This window comes from Zosterops lateralis, assembly GCF_965231275.1.
Source record: "Zosterops lateralis genome assembly, chromosome: 16".
Classification (NCBI taxonomy): domain Eukaryota; kingdom Metazoa; phylum Chordata; class Aves; order Passeriformes; family Zosteropidae; genus Zosterops; species Zosterops lateralis.
This window is the reverse complement of record NC_139776.1, coordinates 1318308-1336838: the sequence shown is the minus strand read 5'-3', so window position 1 is coordinate 1336838 and position 18531 is coordinate 1318308. Positions and strand designations below refer to the sequence as shown.

Below are 18531 nucleotides of genomic sequence, written 5' to 3'. Positions count from 1 at the left end.
ACTGGGGCAGCTGCCAGAGCCCCCAGGTGTGGTGTCCACAGCCACAATAAATCTGTTCCAGCTCTGGAGCCCAGCAGTGGTGCTGGAACAGCCTTGGATGTGCCCTGGCTGCAGGAGAGCTCAGCCAGGGCAGGCTCAGCCTGTGCTGTTCAGTTGAACCTTTGGTCTGCACAGAGCCCAAAAATTCAAATTCATGGCCCAAAATGCCATTGGAATGTGCCAGGGGATTCCAGGAATCCTGCAGGACTCTGCACTACAGTTCACTGAGGTGGGATGGCATCAGGGCAGCTTTGGTGTGAAGAGAAGGTTGATGCTGGGTTGGTTTGGTGATAGGATCTTTGTGGGAGAGGTGGAAGGAAATTCCAGCACTCTACAGCAGTGTTTCCCCTTTTCTGCTAGACCAGTTCCTCCCTGTGCTCCAAACAGGGAGCTCAATCCCTTTTTGTAGTCTGTAGTTTCATGAATGATCCAAAAACTCCTGAGGAGTGCAGAAAATAGCAAACTAATTTACTCTGTGAACTCAATAATACAACATTAATGATGCAATTTTCTCAGGCAAATTCAAGATAAAATAGATAAAAAGCTTTAAAAAAAAAAAACAAAACTTCCAGTGTTTTTCCAGGTTCATCCAAAAGAGATGTTTGCTACTTGAACAAATGACTTTAAATATTGAATGTGAAGGTAAGAAGTGTTAACCAGGATTGGTTTTCCTGGTTCTGCTGTGCAAATTAGAAAGTTTCAGGGTAATGGGGCACCTTGTGCCTTTTCCTTGCTGCTGCAGCTGCTGAAAGGCAGCAGAGCTTTTCTCCCCAAACTGCCCCAGGTGTTATTATAATCCTGTGGGGCGATTGCCCGAGCAGGGGATTCCAGAAAAACACTGCAAAACAGGAAAAAATCTAAGGCTCACAACAGAGAAAAATGCAGGAGAGTGTGGCTGCAGAAACGGAGTTGCCATAGCTGTTAGAGACTCAGCGAGACAGGGTGGAATCCAGTGTTTTGGAAGGTTTCCCCGTATGACACAAGATTTTGGAATTTTACAGCTGGTAAATCCTTATTAGCACAGGCAGCCACTGCTGGCCTGGATTCCCTGGCTCACTGTTTACTATGGGGGCGCCTGATGGAAGTGTGCCTGCTCCTGATTATTCAGCTTAATTGTTTAGGGAGAATATTAAAAAAAAAATAATCATAATTCTTGGCATAAACAAAAGGCAGAGACAGGCTCCCATCACCTGTTGACAGAAAATTGATCATGAAGAAAGCTGGCATGGGGAGTGGAATTCCCTGTTCTCCCACTTAGTCATCGCATCCTGGTGTGACTCATTTTATTACATGGAGGTTCCCAGTGGTTTTATTTTGAGAGAAGCTTTTGTTTAATAATTTGCACACACACACACACACACAAACACACACTTATAATCTTAAAAAAAACAACAAATCTTTTCTGATGAGTTGGCAGAAGGGATCATTTGGAGGAGCTCTGGAATGAAATACTGAGAATCCTGCTTCACTGTTCAACTACTGTATTTATGTTTTATTTTAATGTGAGTTGAATTCTGCAACAATAGATGGGGAGAAATCTCCTCTAGACTTGTTCTCACAGTGCAAAATGTCAGATTTGGGGCTGGGCTGGCTGGTGGATGACTAATCCATTGCCCTTTTACCTCCCAGACCTTGCCTTGTATCTCTGTGACTCAAACTTCTGTCCTCAGTGCAGTGGAGGCACTGGCCTCTGCTCATAACAAACACAGCTCCATTTACTGCAGTGGGCACTCTTGCTGCAGAAAGAAAAAGAAATCCATGAAAATGAAGCTCAGGAATAAATTTAACAGTTTTCATTTTCATGAATTTTAAATGCATTCATGCTGTGCTTGCTGTGATGTTTGAAGATTATTTTGAAGAGCTTAGAAGGAGAGAGCTGGTCCTGAGCAACCTTGTGCTGAAATCAGAATTTGTCCCTGAATTTGTCCAGAGCAGCAGAAATTCTCAGTGAGGGTTCCCCATAAAGTTTCTGCTTCCCAGAGTGGTTTTGTCCCACTGGAAACCATTCACTGCTCTCCCTTTGTTCTCTAAAAATCCTTCTTTGTTTTCCAGACATGTCTGTCATCTACTGATAAAAGCTGACAGACATAATTGTGTTCTTCTTTTTTGGAAGATCTTCCAAGAAACAGAGCGAGTGGGGACAATTCCCTGCAGGAATTCCGGGGGGAACTGTGCAGAAATGTGCAGGCAGAGCTCTGCCCCTCTGCTCACCAGGCTCAATTTCTTTGGGGAACCAGTAACAGGTTGTTCATGAAGTAATTTGTGTAACGCTTGAGTGGAAAGCAATGTACATTTGCAGGCCTAAAAAAAATCACATGCAGGCGTGGAATCCCATCCAGAATCAGCACAATAGTATATTTAGTCTTCAGCTGCAGAGAGCTGCAAAGAACATTTCCTGAGCCTCTCAGCCCATCAGTCATGCTTGTTCAAATAAAGCAGTGAGTTTGTTTCTCTGCTAGTTACTGACCCCAAAGTCATGAGTAAGGGATCCTGAGTAATGTGTAAAGGCTGTAACTGCTTCAGAAAACCTTTAATTGGCTAATTAAAAAAAGTCCTGTGAGGGGCTGCAGAGAATCACCCCCAATGTTCCTAATGCAGAGTGACGTTTTGATTTCCCCCAGTTTGAAGCAAGACTTTTGGTATGATGGCAGTTGGAGTTAGAAAGGGTAGAATTACCTTCTTCCAACAACTCATTCATTCCCCCAAAGAGTGCTGACACAATCAGATCTCTCATCGGGGTTTAATGCTAAATCTCATAGCCCTGAAGCAGCACAAAAATCTCTATTTCCTGAACATTTCACTGACCTGTGGTGTTAAAGACTTGCCAACGAAGACAAACCATTAAATGAACAGGGAACCACAACATTAAAAATATTGCACGAGGCAGCCGTGGCTGGTGGGACCTCAGGGTCTAAATCCAAGAATATTTTATCATCTTGGGTGCAACTTGCTGCCGTTTGCAGAGGCAGGGATTGAATTCCCTGTGGTGGAGGTGAAGATTGAAGGGCACCACACACATGGACCTGGCACTGGGTTTCCTGAGTTTTCTGTCCTGTCCATTGCTGAGGCAGGTTTAATTCCATGCAATAAGCAGCTATCTGCTCTTGTAGACTTTAGATTAAATTATTAATCAAGCTGGGGTTTATTCTTCTCCGTTTCCAAGCAGGAGCTGTTTGGGCTGTTTGTTGCATGACAGAATTAATTAAGGGTTGAGCACAACCTCCTGCTCAAAGCTGGACACATTTCTGGTGCCCAAACACCACCTAAATCCAGGGAAGGACCTTTGGTGGGATGGGTTTTGTACTGGGGGCTCTGCTCCACTTAGGATTTTTAGTACATCCTTACAATAAAAAAATCTCATTTTTGTTGAGGACTTTCTCCAAACATCCGCTTTAATTTCCTCCTAAAAAAAAATAAATATTGCATTTATGCACTTTCTAAAGGTGATAAAAGTGTTGACAGCTTGGTGCAGGTTTTCTCTATTCAGAATTTCCTGAAATGATCCTGAGATTTCTCAGTTTATTCCTCCTGCTCTCCATTAGCTCCCAGGGTGTGCATAATCAAAAGTTTTCTTTTCATTACCAGCAAAAAGAATAGGTTAAAGTAGAGAGAGAGACTTCTGAATGCAGTTGTATTTTTCATTTTCCTCACAGCCTCCCTCATCCCTCTGCCAAAAGCTCCCCATAATGTGCATATCCAGAGCAGTTAAAGGAAAAGCAAATATTGATTGTCTCGAGCTAAAGCGAAGCAGTGAGACAGATGGAGCCACATCATCATATTTAAGCATAAAGGTCAGGGAGTGAACTGCAGAGTGGTTAAATTCAACAGGGCTCAAAGAGCAGGGATTGCTGCTGCTGACAGATTTGTTAAAAACCTGTTTAGCTGCCACAAATATGGAATCCATCCAAACAGAAGCATCGATCATGGTTGGAATGATAACCCCAAATACATTTATTTCTTGTTTGCCTTTTCCTATTCTTACTCTCGACCCCGCGCAGACTTTGGAGTCAGCCTGAACATCATTTGATTTTTATGCTTGGCTTCATTAGCTTTTAGTGCAATTTCAGTGGCTCAGTCAGTAAATCAAGTCCCCCGTGGTTGTGGTTTCATGTGTTCCACAGGCAGATGACTTGGAGGCCCCTTTCTACTTTAGTTTAAAACATGTTGGACCAACAAATCCTTTTGATTTCCACCTTCTTTGTGAAGTTATTGCTGTTGTATGCGCACAGACTGTTTGAATTTAGCAGCACAGAAACAAAGATGAAAACATTCTGCCTGGAGCAAAACCAGAGTGAAATGTTCCTTATTGTCAGGACATCTTCATCTGGCACTGCTGACACAGCTCTGATGTGTGTCTCTATCAGAGCTCTTACTCTATGACATATTTTCTTGTTTCCTTTTCCCTCCTCTTTTCCTTAGAGAACTCTAAAAAAAATTGTCTTTTGTTGTATTTAGGAGTGTGGGGAGGTTCCTTAACACACACTGTGATGTTTCTTTTCTCCAGTGTCACCTAGAAAAGGAATCTCCCCATTGAGCATTTACTTCATTATCAGACAGGGATTTGCTGGATTAACCCCCCAATATTTTGGCTTCCCCTCTTTCCCTGTTTCTGTCTCAGCAGCAGCAAGGACTTGGCTGCATTACCAGGGGTATAGATTGAATTTAGCACTGGCCAAAGTGGGTGTTAAATGACATGAAATAAAGGAATATTTCCTTTGCAGCAGTCCCTGGGGATGTGCTGGCTCCAGTGCCACAGCTTTGCCCCAGCAGCCACGGCAGAAAACACAACTGGCTCACAGGAGGGAACTTCACACCTCAAAAAAGAGAGAGGAAACTCAGAGTTGTTCAGTGTTCCCTCCTTGCAGCAGGAGCAGCTGGAAGCTCCTGATGGAGCCGCACTTCCAACTGCTCCTTGGCTGTCTCATTGCCCAGGGAGGGCTGGGGTGAGGGAGGGAGAGAGGGAGGGATGTGAGCTGTGAGCTCCTGAAAAGCTGCCTGTGCCCACAGGGTGTGAGCAGAGGTGTCCCAGATATGGGGTGCTGGACAGGTGAAGGTTCTGTCCCAAGGGCTGGGGCACACAGGGACCCCAGAGGTGTGAGCAGAGGTGTCCCAGGTGTGAGTTGCTGGCCAGGTGATGTTCTGTCCCACTCAGGGACCCCAGGGCTGTGAGCAGAGGTGTCCCAGGTGTGGGGTGCTGGCCAGGTGAGGTTCTGTCCCACTCAGGGACCCCAGGGCAGTGTTCTGTCCCCAGGGCTGTGACCAGAGGTATCCCAGGTGTGGGGTCCTGGCCAGGTGAGGTTCTGTCCCACTCAGGAACCCCAGGGCTGTGTCCTGTCCCCACAGGCCAGCTGGGGAAGAGCTGCCTGGAGAGCCCAGCACATCTGTCAGCTCATTGTCTGGGCTCAGCGCAGAACAAAGAGCACAACGACAGAAAAAAAAAAATAAATGCAAAATGCATTTAAAAATACTCTTTCATTTCCCTTTTTGCCAGAAGCAGAAGTGCTTAAATAACAGAGGACAAAAGCAGCTCTTGCAGAACTTCCAAGAGTTGGGAAAAATAAAAAGCCTTGTGAGAGGGATTGGGTTTGGGAGATTCTCCCCCTCATCCTGCCCAGTGTGGGGAGCCCCCAGAGGAGGCAGAGCTGCTCCCCCTGAAGCAGAGAGCAGCATTTCTCCTGGCTGCACCATTCCCAGTCCATCAGATCCTTGGGCCAGTTGAAAAGAAAGCTTTCAGAAAGATATGAAGCAATTTTTTTTCCCCCCATCAGTGCTTTTCTTCTGCAAATTGCTTGGCTGAAAGGCTCAATGGAATATGAAAATCAAAGGGGTAAAGATTAAAATCTTTAAAAAAAATAAATTAAAAATAAGGAAAGCATTGCAAAAAAAAAAATAGTTTCTAAAAGGCCTAGGAAAAAGAAGATTTTGCACCTGTGTTAAATGTTTCATTCCTCAGGTTGGCTAATTTCTACATAAACATTGAATTTTAATATGTATGTGAGCTCTTTCCTGGTGAGAGGAGTGTTCAGTGATGTGTTTAAATGAAATCATTTTGGTTGGGACTGGGGAAGGTGCTTGAAATTAAGTCTATTTGGAGAGCTTTGCTAACTTAATGCCCTTGATCTTTTCAGAATGAAATCCTTTCCAAAGCCCTAAAGTAAATCACAATTCTCCAAGATTTGTCTCTGTCTTTTCTTTTTGTTTTTTAATCTGTCTTTTTTGTTTGTTTTTTAATAAATGTATGATTTTAAAAAAAGCTCACAGTGAGGTTAATGGTATGATATTCTTCCAGATGGGCAGCAGATCTGGGAAATGGAGGCCACGGTGGACAAAGACAAGAGCCAGCCTGTGAGTATCCAAACTCTGGGTGTCCTCTCCTGCAGCAAGTTGTGTTCAAGGGGGAGCTCCCAAAGAGCGTCTCAGCAGCAGAAAAAGCAGCAATGCCAAAGGATAATTGAGTTATTGTGACAGAAATAAGGAATTCTGCAGTGCCCACTCCTTTATCGAGCACTGTGGGATTAGCAGTGCTTCTGCATTTGTCATTATTCTGAGTGTTTTATTTGTAGCTGAGATTTCTCTCCCCAAGTTCAGGACAGCACCAAGTGCAGGAGGGACAAAGTCCATAAAAACCAACCCACCAGTACCAAAAATCTTCTGGGTTTTCCCCATCTGCCCCTTTTTCCTCTTCATAGGGATGAGCTGGGAGATTCCTCTTGTCATGCCTGGAGGTGTAACAGGGGGATCTGCACACAAACCCCCTGCTCAGCCTCAGGGGTGACTCCTTGTCCCCTGTGTTGTTTCAGAGCATGCTTTTTGTGGAGATACCCGAGTACAGGAACAAGCACATCCGCACAGCCGTCAAGGTCAACTTTTATGTCATCAATGGCAAAAGAAAAAGGAGCCAACCCCAGCACTTCACCTATCACCCAGGTAATCCTCAGGTGCACAGCCACTTGTTGCTTCATTTCACGAGCAGGATTTGATTTTCTGCTCTGTTTTTCTCTTGGAGGATCTAAATGTTTGCTAATTTAATTCAGCTCAGCTCTCAGAAGCTGCTTGCTTGAAAAGATTTAAATGATGCTCAGAGATGCATTTCTGTGATTTCTGAGCAGGGATTTCCCTCGGTTTGAGGTGTCAGTTCTGTGTTATCTGTGCCCCCTTCACTTGGTGGAGGTTTGCCAAGAGGCTCAGTGGGAACAGGCTCAGTCTGGGGCATGATGTGACCCTCTGAAATCCATGAGTGTTGCCTCCTCTGACGTGTCCAGCAATAAGAAAACATCAGATCTGGGAAAGGGCTCGGGATGGAGGAAGGCAGGCAATATATATCCTTCAGAATGAGGCTGGTTGTGAAAAATATGGTGTTTTCTGATGTTCTTCCCCTGGGGGATTGCTGAGCCATGTCACAATAAATGCAACAGGATTACTAATGAGATTCCCAGAATTTCTCAGCTTTGGCTGGGAGAAAAATATTGTGAGAAAATCAGAGTATTGTGTTTGTGGAAAGCAGAAAGCATAAAATAACAGCACCAGATTCTATTCAAGCTTCAAATGATATCTTAATTTGACTTGTCTCTAAGGAGATGCAAACATTCATTCAGATCCTTGTTTTGGTCTCCTCCAGCCTGAAAATCCCTGGTCCTCTCCCTGAATTTATGAACTCTGTAGGGTATCACCAATGTGAGGGGTTTGTACAGTTGCTAAATTGTGCTGCTCTGGAATAGGATTGAGAATCTCAATACAATCCCTAAAATAGAGCACTGAAGAGAAGGAATCTTTACTTCCAAAAAGGAATTTTGCATGACCACTGTATGGTTTCCATTGTTTGGTGTTTCTGTGTTGAGTTTTGGGGATGATTTGACCAAAAAAAATCACTGGGATTGTAGAGGATCATCATTTACCCCACCAGGATTCACACAATTCTTATTAAATGATGGTTTTTTGAATGATGGTGTCAGACAGGTCTTCAGCACTGAGGAGACTTTGTGCAGCAGAGACAAAAGTTCTAAAATATTTCAGCTCTGCCTTTGGTCACTTGTTAAATGCTGGACAGAAAGATGGGGAGTTGTTTATGTCCTGGGATTTCTATTGATTCAGCCTCCTTTGAGATAGAAATACTGCATGAAACACCTGTCTGTGACTTCTTATTTTGTCTGTGTTCCAGAATGGACCTTATATAAATTAAAACAGGAGCTGAAGTGTTGAATTTTTAAATTTTAGCAATTTATGGTTCATTAGTACGTTTAAGGTTTTTGAAGAACCTCTCAGCACAGAGTGCTTTAAAGAATCTTTCCCGTGGTTGCATGTGGGGTTGATTTATTAGATTCAATGCTTGTGACATATGAATTTACACACACAAAAATCTTGTAAAAGCCTTAAATCTCTTATTGCTTCAAGGAAAAAAAACCTCTCTGTTTCTCCTCCGCCCGTTACGAATAACATCCTTTGCATGCTTTATTCTAGTACCATCAATCAAAACAGAGCCCATTGATGACTATGATCCAGCCCTAATCTGCAATCCAGTGCACAGTGCTCTGGGGACAGTAACACAGCCTTACTATTCACAGCACACAATGGCCACCGAGTCCCCTTCCTGCCTGGTGGCCACCATGGCTCCTTGCCAGCAGCTGCGCTCAGGCCTCTCCTCTCCCGACTCGCGGTACCACCAGCAGAACCCGGCTGTGATTTACCAAAGGAGCAAAAGCCTGAGCCCCAGCCAGCTGGGCTACCAGCAGCCCAGCCTGATGGCCACCCCAGTTGCCATTGCAGATGCTCACAGGTCGGTTCTGGTGCACGCTGGCTCTCCAGCTCAGACCTCAGCCGTGCTCCATCCCTCCCCGGGCCACCAGCAATCTTCTCCTGTCATCCACTACTCTCCAACCAACCAACAGCTGAGGTGTGGAAGCCACCAGGAGTTCCAGCACATCATGTGCTGTGAGAATTTCACCTCCAACGTGGCGAGGTCCAGCCAGCCCCAGGCCAGCCAAGCTCAGAGGCTCAGCCCCAGCTCGTACCCCACCGTCATCCAGCAGCAGGCGGCCCCCGGGCAGCGCCCGGCCAAGAACGGCCCACCAGGGAGTGACCAGAAGGACGTGCTGCCGGCCGGAGTGACCATCAAGCAGGAGCAGAACCTGGACCAGGCCTACCTGGATGATGGTAAGTGCTGTGCCCCTCTCACGGGGTGGTTTGTTGGAGGGAGGGGGAAAAGTTCTCAGTCGCGGCGTTCCTCGGCGTGGCCCCTCTGATGGGTGTGACATTTGCTGTGATTCAGGCTGAATTTGGGTCTCTAATTGACATTTTCTGTGCATTCAGGCAGGATTTGGGTCCCTAACTGACATTTTCTGTGATTCAGGCTGGATTTGGATCTCTAATTGACATTTCCTGTCCATTCAGGCTGGATTTGGGTCTCTAATTGACATTTTCTGTCCGTTCAGGCCAGGTTTAGGTCTCTGATTAGGTGCATTTTTGGTAGATGGCAAAGCACTTTGTCCACTCACCCAAAGTGAGGAATAAGCCCAATACCCAAAGCAGAGGAACCCTCTGCTCACTCTGTGCCAGGTTGAGGCTGGTCCCATTTTGTTCCCCCTTTACCAAAGGTTCCATTGCCAGTTTGGAAAATGGCGGATCTGAAACGAAACATCTTTAATTATTTTATTACTTTTTTTTTTTAATTCATATCAGGGCAAAGTCCACTTCGTGAAATGCCCTTGTACATTTTGTACCCAAAAAAAAAACCAAAAAAAAGAAAGCCCATTGAGCAATCTATCAAGGCCTGTAATGAATGGGGTAGTGCTGCAGGCAAAACCATTGCAGATGTTCTAGATGAACAGTGGGACATTGATAAGTGAAACAATGCTGTTCCTTTGTTGTGAGCCAGCTGATTTAGCCTTTAGGAATGAACATAAGTTAGAGTAAAGCTTTTTTTTGAACATATCCTGCTTTTTCTTAGGTAGGCAGCTATTGGCAATCTGCTTGATTGGTTCTTTTATTAAAAAGCATCTTTTCTGGCAGGAGGAAATCAATGCCAAATGAATAGTGCAGCTGGACACGGCAATCACAGAGAGCAGCAGCAAAAACCCAACATTGATTTTAGTGGGAGCAGAGAGAGGCTGCTGGAAATGCTGCTGCAAATACAGGATGTTCTCGTGCAGGAAGTGCAGAGCTGATTGTCACGGATGGGAGTTTTGCTCTCCTCTCAGTGCAGGCAATTCCAGCCTTGATCTCCTGCCTGTGCACCAGGATGTGCTCTAAGCACCCATTAATTTGGGATTTTCACTGCACTCACCTGCAGTTGGGAAACTGTGCCTGTCAAAGTTTTGCTTTTTTCAGCCCAGGTGCTGTGGATGGTGTGCAGCCTTCACTGCTGGGTTTGTGGGCAGAGTTTGGATGGTTTCCGCTGTTAACTTTGTTTGCAGAGTGGTTGGTGCAGCTTTGGTGCCATCACAGTAAAAATCTGGAGGGTTTTTACTGCTTCCCTTCTCTGAGCAGGAGATTTAGGAGTTTTAAATTTAACTTGGGAAGATTCACTTTCCATTCAGGGAATTGGGCAGGATAACAAAGCAAGAGGATCTTTCTGACAGGAGAACTGAACATTTATTTAGGGTAATTTTAATACGAGAAGCTGAGAGATTCTTCCAACATTTCTAAAAATACTTGGTACACACCTTGTAAAATAAAGAAAAAAATAAAGAATCTTGAAGTAAAAGCTAACTTCAAAGTCAAGCCATAGTCCACTTAAAAGAACTCCCAAGATGGGCTGCAAAGTTAATTTCTCTGAGTTTTACAGCACAGCTCACCAAAAATACTTTCAACCTCCCTGCTAAGAGCAGCCTTTAGAACAGCAGCAGCTGATAATGAAATCCCAGGCTTGTCCTTGGCAGCCTGGATCATCCTGAATTGATTTCAGCTAGAGATTAGTTTATCAACCATGGCACCCAAATCAGGCCAGGCAGGATGGGGCACATTCAGCCTCTCTACTGACCTCAGTGAATTTACATCAGCTGCAAGTGTGACTTGGAGAATTGGGATTTTCTTTAGGGCTTTGCAAAAGCATTTCATTCTGAAATTGAAAAATTGAAAAGCCACATTGTTTGCTGCTGGGGAAAAGTGACTCAGAACATAACAAAAGCCATGTTTTTCCTGACTAGAAAGTTTGGGTTTGTGCTTTATGGTATTAAAAGAAAGCAAACCCAAAGGATTATGGAGGCTTTGCCCTTAAATCCCTTTTATCCAGAAAGCTCTTGTGAGATAAAGTGAGCTGTGAGGTCTTGCTGTGATTTTCACGGACAGACACAGAGCTGGTGCTTCCCAGACAGGCTTGGCACGAGCCAGGAGCTGCTGCTGCTGCTGCCCAGGCTCTTGGGCAATCACTGCTGGTGTCTCTCACTTCCCTCTGCTCTTCCTCCCTTCCCACATCTTCCTCCTCCTTTTGCCTTGTTCTCCTTTCTCCACATTTCTGCTGACAGTCCAGCTTTCGTCCCTCTGCTCCTGTGGCCTCCTTGCCCTGCCATGGTGAACACACAGCCTTGGTGTTCTGGGCTTTGTTTCTATTCTGAGCTTTGCCACAAACTCCTGGAGTGACCTGGACGTGCCCCAGGCTGGTGGTTCCTCGTTCCTGGAGCCTCTCAGAGAGTGCCTGGGCTGTCCTGGGAGTGACCAGAGCCCAGCATCCCCCACTGTTATTTCTCTTCACCCCTCTCAGCTCCCTGAAGGCTCTGCTGGCAGGATTCCTCATTATTTTATTCTCTTCCCTCTTGTCCTGAGCCCATCCACAGACAGCCCAGAGGATTCTGCCTTTAGGGGCATATTTTAGGTGATTTGTAGTTGTTCTCATCCTGTTTCCATGCAGAGTTAAGTAGCAAGCCAGGGCAGAGGGGAAATGTTCCTGTTTCCTGGCATTTGAAATGGGGGTGAATTTGAATCCCACAAACGGGCTGGGGTTCAGTTTCAAGCAACAATTTGCATGTGAAAAAGCCACACTCTGTTGTATAAATACATCATTTCTCCTTCCTGAGACCCTGCTTTGGTTTTGCTCAGAGCCTTCACTGCTCCACAGGGCACAAAATACTGAGAGCTCAGCACATTGAACCTGTCCACCCCTGCCTGGAAAGGACCAGAGCTGTTCCCCCTGTGCAGGAGATTCCAGGCCCGTGGGCTCTGCAGGTTCAGTGCAGCCAAAGCAGCCTGCAGTCCTTTGTTACCAGAGGACAGGAAAAGAAGGACACTCACTCAACAAATTGAGAAGTGAGAAAAAGAAGAAAGTTTATTATGAGATTTTGACTTATAGACAAAAAGACAAAAAGTCTATAGACTTACAGATTTAAGACAAAGAGACGAAAAGTGTTTGGAATTTGATCAAAGATTGGAGGACAAGGTGAACACCTCTCTGACCACACTGGTCAACCCAAAAGTCCATCGATTTGTCCTTCCCCTAATAAGGAATGTATTCATTCCCTAATAATTAGGGAATGTCCATTCTCTAATAAGGAATGTATTATTTACCAAACAAACATTCATTCCCTAATAATTAGGGAATATTAGGGAATGTCCATTCTCTATCTAATAAGGAATGTTTTATTTACCAAACATCACTCTTTATTTATTTTTACAAACGTGAAAAAGGTCCAGTAGAAATGTGAAAACACCAGAAAGCTGAAAAAAATCAGGGCAACAACACAAGGCAGGTGCTGGCAAGGATTTACCACCTTCTCAGGTGGGTTTTGGTGTGTGCCAGGAGTGCTTTGTGCCCAGCTGGTTCCCTCCCCAGCCCCTTGGTGACAATTTCAGCTGGTTTTTTGCAGATGTGCAGACCTTGCTTTTTTGCAGGAGACATTGGCCCCTGTTCTCCTCTTGCAGCCTCAGAGAGGAGATGCCCAGCCCAGGCTGTGGTGCAGCTTCCCAGGCAGAATTAGCAAACAGAGTTCCAGGAAGGCAAACTCCACTCCCCAGGCACAGGGGGTGGATTTGGATGTGCACCCATCAGGGACTGATGCAAGTTCAGCATTGCCACACATCGCACATACTCCTCCAGATTTCTCTGTAAAATCTGTAGCTTTTTGATATCAAATACTCTGAAGATTCCCCAGAGGAAGGGACTGTTGATGAAAAATTGACAGGCAAACCTCTGTTACCCACCTCTGCCTCAGAGATTCATTGCTGGAATTGCTTTGGGAGCGACTCAGGGATTACCCTGAGTGTCAGGAGAGCCTTGGGGATGCTTCAGGTGTCCAGGCATTGATCAGCCTCAAATGCAAGTGAAAGCCATGAGGTGACAGAGTTTCAGCTCATTTCAGCCTCATTTTAATATCATTCATAACCCAAACCGCCCATGGTGGTAAACGTTACTCAACCAACCACATAAACATATTGACAAATAGAATGTATTTCCTCCAGCACCCTCAGAGCACTGAGATTAACTCTTTAAAGCACAAAGTGCAGTTTTTGCAGCACTGGCTGCAATCCCCTGCTGGGGCAGGACCCAGAGCACTGACTGTGCTCCTCCTGCAGAGCCACAGGGTTCCTGTGCAGCTGAATGAGCCAATTTCCCCTCCTGGGACACAGACACGAGCCCCAGTTCCCTGCACAGATCCTGGCTTGAGTGCAGCTTGAGTGTTCTCAGCTTGCCTGCCTTAGATCCAGATCTTCTTTCCAAAGAAAAACGGTTGTCATTATTCAAATAGTAACTGTCTGACCACATCTGACGCTCCCAAGTGTCTGCTGCATCCAGCAGCTCTAGATTATTTTTGGTGCACAGTAATTGTCTTTTGGGGAGGAGGAGAGCGAGGCAGATGATGAGCAGTGGTTTATCAGGCTGCTGATCAGCAGAGATGTTTTAGAGTGAGCTCAGGTATTTCGCAGAAAGCCTGAGACACGTCAGGTATTTCTTTAGAAAGCGGCTGTGCAGGATGTGCAGTGTGGTCCCTGCACTTCAGATCCCCTCCCTGACAAGCTGCGTGTTCATTTGTGCAGCTCTGCTCATCCAGCAGCACTCAGAGTGTGTTACATCCCCACATTTCCTTTGTGTGTTCTTTCATTCAACACCGAGAAAACCACTCAGTCTGTCCCCACGGTACCATGAGAGGAAATTCAAATCCCTTCTCTCTGAAGGAAAAGAAGGAAACTTTCTTTTCTGTTCTCCTTGGGCAGGGAGGACCTGCAGGACTCTGTCAGAGCTCAGAGTGCTGCTCCAGGACTGAGCTCCTTGCTGCTGGGCAGTGCTGGGGCTGTGACTCGATGCTGGCACATCCTGAGCATCCTGCTGGCCTTTCCCAGGCTGGAGAGGTGACACTGAGCCCTGGCAGCTCCTGCTGGTTGGGGGATCCAGGGGGAAACCCTCTGGAGCTGCTGGGCAGGGCAGGTCCTGCCTGGCTGCAGAGAAGCTGCTTTTCTCTCTAAAAACTTGGAGAGTGTTGATGTCCTGAGCCCATCCACAGACAGCCCAGAGGATTCTGCCTTTAGGGGCATATTTTAGGTGATTTATAGTTATTCTCATCCTGTGTCCATGCAGAGTTAAGTAGCAAGCCAGGGCAGAGGGGAAATGTTCCTGTTTCCTGGCATTTGAAATGGGGGTGAATTTGAATCCCACAAACGGGCTGGGGTTCAGTTTCCAGCAACAATTTGCATGTGAAAAAGCCACGCTCTGTTTTTAATTAGAGCTACTTTTCATAGAAGGTGTGGTCACTTCTGCTCAGGCAGAGGTTGACTAAGAGTGAAGCCTGTATGTTCTCCAAAACATCTTGCTCCAACACTCCAGCAAATCTATGTATTCATCAGGCTCATTCCTGAAGCTCTGACTCACATTATTGCAGATTTTCTGTTCTCTGCTGGGACCTTGCAGCACTCCCTTGGTACAGTGCAGCTTTATTTTTGGATCAGTGCTCTTGTGGGTTTGTGTTGTGTCAGGATCTCCATGCCACTGTCCTGGGTCTGGCTTTTCTAGAGGCAATATAAAAAGAGAACAAAAACGTGGTTCTGCTCCCAAAAAGCCTGGAGTCTGTTGGGAGGAAGTAGAAAGATCAGTCTATTAGGAGGAAGGTCTGGGTTGAGTCTGAGTTTGGACTTTCAGCAAAGTATTTAACTTCCCTGGATTTCAGTTTGCCATTATTCAAAAGTACCTTTTCCTCCCTTCTTGGATAATTAATTTGTGTTAGCAACACACACTCATGAAAAAAAAAAAAAAAAAAACCCTGCACTTGCATACCTGAATAAGAATTAAATATTTTTATTGTTATAAGCAGGCTCCATCTGATCTTCTTCTTCACCTCCAAAAAACAATTCACTGTTAAAAAGTTCAGACAACTCCAGCCCCATTTGAGAACTGCCCTTTCCCCAGCAGCATTTCTGCCTCAAAGCATCGTGCAAAGCCAAACAAAGCGAGAGGAAGAAAAACCCATACATCCCAAATCAGCAGCAGAGGAAGGAAGAAAATGAATCGAGTGATTAAAACCATCGTTCCACTGGCACCTCTTTGTTCTGGAGCTCAGGAATCTTTAATTGGTGCAGCGAGTGCCCACAGGCGAGTTGTGTCACAAAGAGTTTCCTGTGAGGAACATGCAGAGCCCATTAGGAGCCAGAGCTGCATCAGGGGCACTGCTGCCTCCTCCATGGGCAGGATCCCACCAGGACCTGCTGCCCCAAGTCCCCAAACCCCAATTCCAAGGATTTGAGGTGCCCCCTTGGCTGTTATCAGCTGGAGGCTCTCGGTTTTCGGGAGGCAACAGGCAAATTTTCAATGGTAGTTTTGAAATACTGGCAAAGAGTTAGTTGAAAAAAAAAAAAAAAAAGAACTTGTTCGTGCAGTTGGGAATTGAAAGCTTCTAAACCACAATAAAGTCCTTTCCCAGACTTGCTGTCCATTTACTCCAAGCTCATGGCATTCCTTAGACAGTCTGAATCACAGGCAGCAGACAGCTCTCACAAAGGGGACCATAGACACCCATCTGTTGGGAGGCATCTGCCAAAACAGACCATACATTTACTTTTATTCCTTCAATCCACTTTCAGTTTAAAGGGATAATAACAATAACATTTTTCACTCCAGTGCGGAGAAATGGTAATGAATTAAAATGATCCCACTGCAGGAAGAGGCAGACAGGCTTGTCCCCAGCTCACACAGATGGCTGGAGCAGGATCTGAGATTTTGAGGGACTTTTTTCCAGCTGAGGCAAAAATTCAGTGATAAAACTGACTTTCCTGGGGAATCCCAGACTCCCAGGTGCTCCCAGGTGTGCAGGAGCTGGTTGTGCTGTAGGTGGACTGGCAGAGCTCCTGTCTCCTTTCTCTGCCTTCCAACAGGTTCACTCTTTTCCTGCTGGATCTGGCAGAGAATTGCAGGTGCTTTGCAGCAGTGAGCATTGATGGCTGGCACTGGGCTCTGCCAGAAACATCCTCCTGTCTTGGGGACAATTCTGGGGACAGACTTGTGTGAGCAAGGGCAGGGTGTGAGGAAAAGGGATCTGGGAGTGACCCTTCACACAGAAATTCTTCCAGTGCAGTCAAAATCATAAAATCATAAGAGTTTGGACAACAGGTTTGTAAAATGGGGACTTTGGTGATGATGTGCAATTAGATGTGCAACAGATTATTAAAATGGGGACTTTGGTGATGATGTGCAATTAGATGTGCAACAGGTTTGTAAAATGGGGACTTTGGTGATGATGTGCAATTAGATGTGCAACAGATTATTAAAATGGGGACTTTGGTGATGATGTGCAGCTAGAAAATGGTTTGTAACAAAACTGTGCAAAGCAGGAAAAGGGGATTAACTCATTTTAGTGCTAAATTCTCCATTTTGTGTCGAAGCAGAGGAGTGTTCTCTGGGAAACCTCGAGCAGGGCTTGTTTTACCCTCCAGCAGCTCACCACAGAGCTGGGCTGGTTAAGGTGGTTGGGGTGTTTTTTTATTTTATTTTGCTAGCACAGCTCTTATGGTACAAATCCTCATAGAGACACAGCTCTGCTGGTGTGAAATCCTGGAATCAGCAGAGCTCAGGACAAGCCAGGGAACCTCCAGCAGCTCTTCCACTGAAGGGATTTTTATTGGGATGGCTGTGCACGGGCAGGGGGTTTGTCCCTGCTCAGCTGGAGTGGCTGATAGAATAAATATGAATATAAGAGGAAATAAAAGGGATTTTTATATGGCAATAATTGCATGAGCTCAGCTTTCTTGGCTTGTTGGCCACCTCAAAATGAATCCAAATAATTCCCAGCAGAGATGATGCACTGGGCTGGGTTCATCTCTGGGACCTGCAGCAAGGTGTGTGTTCACCCCCACAAACAGGGAGAGTGATAAAATCCTTTTAACTCCCCTTCAAAATGAGCATGATGTAATTGAATATTAATTAATCAGTGAACTAATTCACATCCACATGGCAGCTCCAGGCTTTCATTAATTCTTTGCAATTTTATTGCAGTTCTTGGACTATTAATAGCAATTTAAATGTCCTTGTGCAGGTGACTTTTCTTACTGATCTTTTCAGGTCCGATCCAAGAAAAAAAAACAAAAAACAACCCAAAATGCTAAAAATACAAACCTGGATATTTTTGGGCTTTCGAAATTCAGACAGACAAAAATGATGTAACTTTTGGGGGCGGGAGGTTTTGATTGCATGATTTAAAAACCAGTCTCATGATGGTTGGAGGGCTGAGTCATGAACCCTGAACTCCTGGGTTTGGCACAGCCTCACTTGGTCCAAATTGGGTTAATTTTAGGAATGTGCAAAGGTGGGGAAAAGGTCTTTTCTCCCCTTAAAACTCAATTTAATAATTGGGAGGGTTCAGCTCCTCCTGCAATGGCAACTCGAGTCTTTTTTTTTTGAGCTGCACTTTGAAATGTTGGGAGCAGCTGCTCGGAAAAGTTTGGAAAACATCTGCACATTTTTTTTTTTTTTTTAACTGTTGTGAAATAAAAATGTGCCTGGCGAGAAGAGCCATCTTAAAGATCTACAGCCTTTTTATGGTGCAAACTGAAAGGCAGTTATAAAGTCTTCTACTTTATAACTTAAAATTTTTCTACTGCAGAAAAATGGCTGGATTTTTAGAGTTACTGGCACAAACAGAACTTTTTCAGCTCAGGTCAGGTCCTGCCAGGGAGGAAGGATGGTTGATGGGGGATTTTTTGTCTGTACAGACCTCTTGTCTCACAAAGATGAAAACCTAGAATTGATTAGCTTGAAATCCATTTTTTTTTCCCTATTATTTAGGAATAACAGTAATTATTTATTAGTAATTATTACTTATAAATTAGTAATTATTTAATTATGATTTACTATACATATAGAAATATAACAATTTGTAAACAGTGTTTATTGATAAACCTCTGGAGTAACAGTAGTTATTTAGGAGTAACAGCAATTATTTATTAGTAATTATTATTTATAAATTAGTAATTATTTAATTATAATTTACTCTACATATAGAAATATAACAATAATTTGTAAACAGTGTTTATTGATAAACCTCTGGAGTAACAATAATTATTTAGGAGTAACAGTAATTATTT

At 44.7% G+C, this 18531-nt stretch overlaps 1 protein-coding gene across 1 annotated transcript in view; it reads left to right on the top strand.

Moving 5' to 3' along the window:
• Positions 1-18531, top strand: part of NFATC2 (nuclear factor of activated T cells 2) — a gene marked incomplete at its 5' end in the record, with an annotated part of 76442 nt that overhangs the window by 39600 nt on the left and 18311 nt on the right. The window contains 3 exons of the mRNA XM_083873100.1: positions 6329-6384; positions 6840-6966; positions 8497-9189. Coding sequence (XP_083729226.1) covers positions 6329-6384; positions 6840-6966; positions 8497-9189 — 876 coding nt within the window. The remainder of the gene's footprint in view (positions 1-6328; positions 6385-6839; positions 6967-8496; positions 9190-18531) is intronic.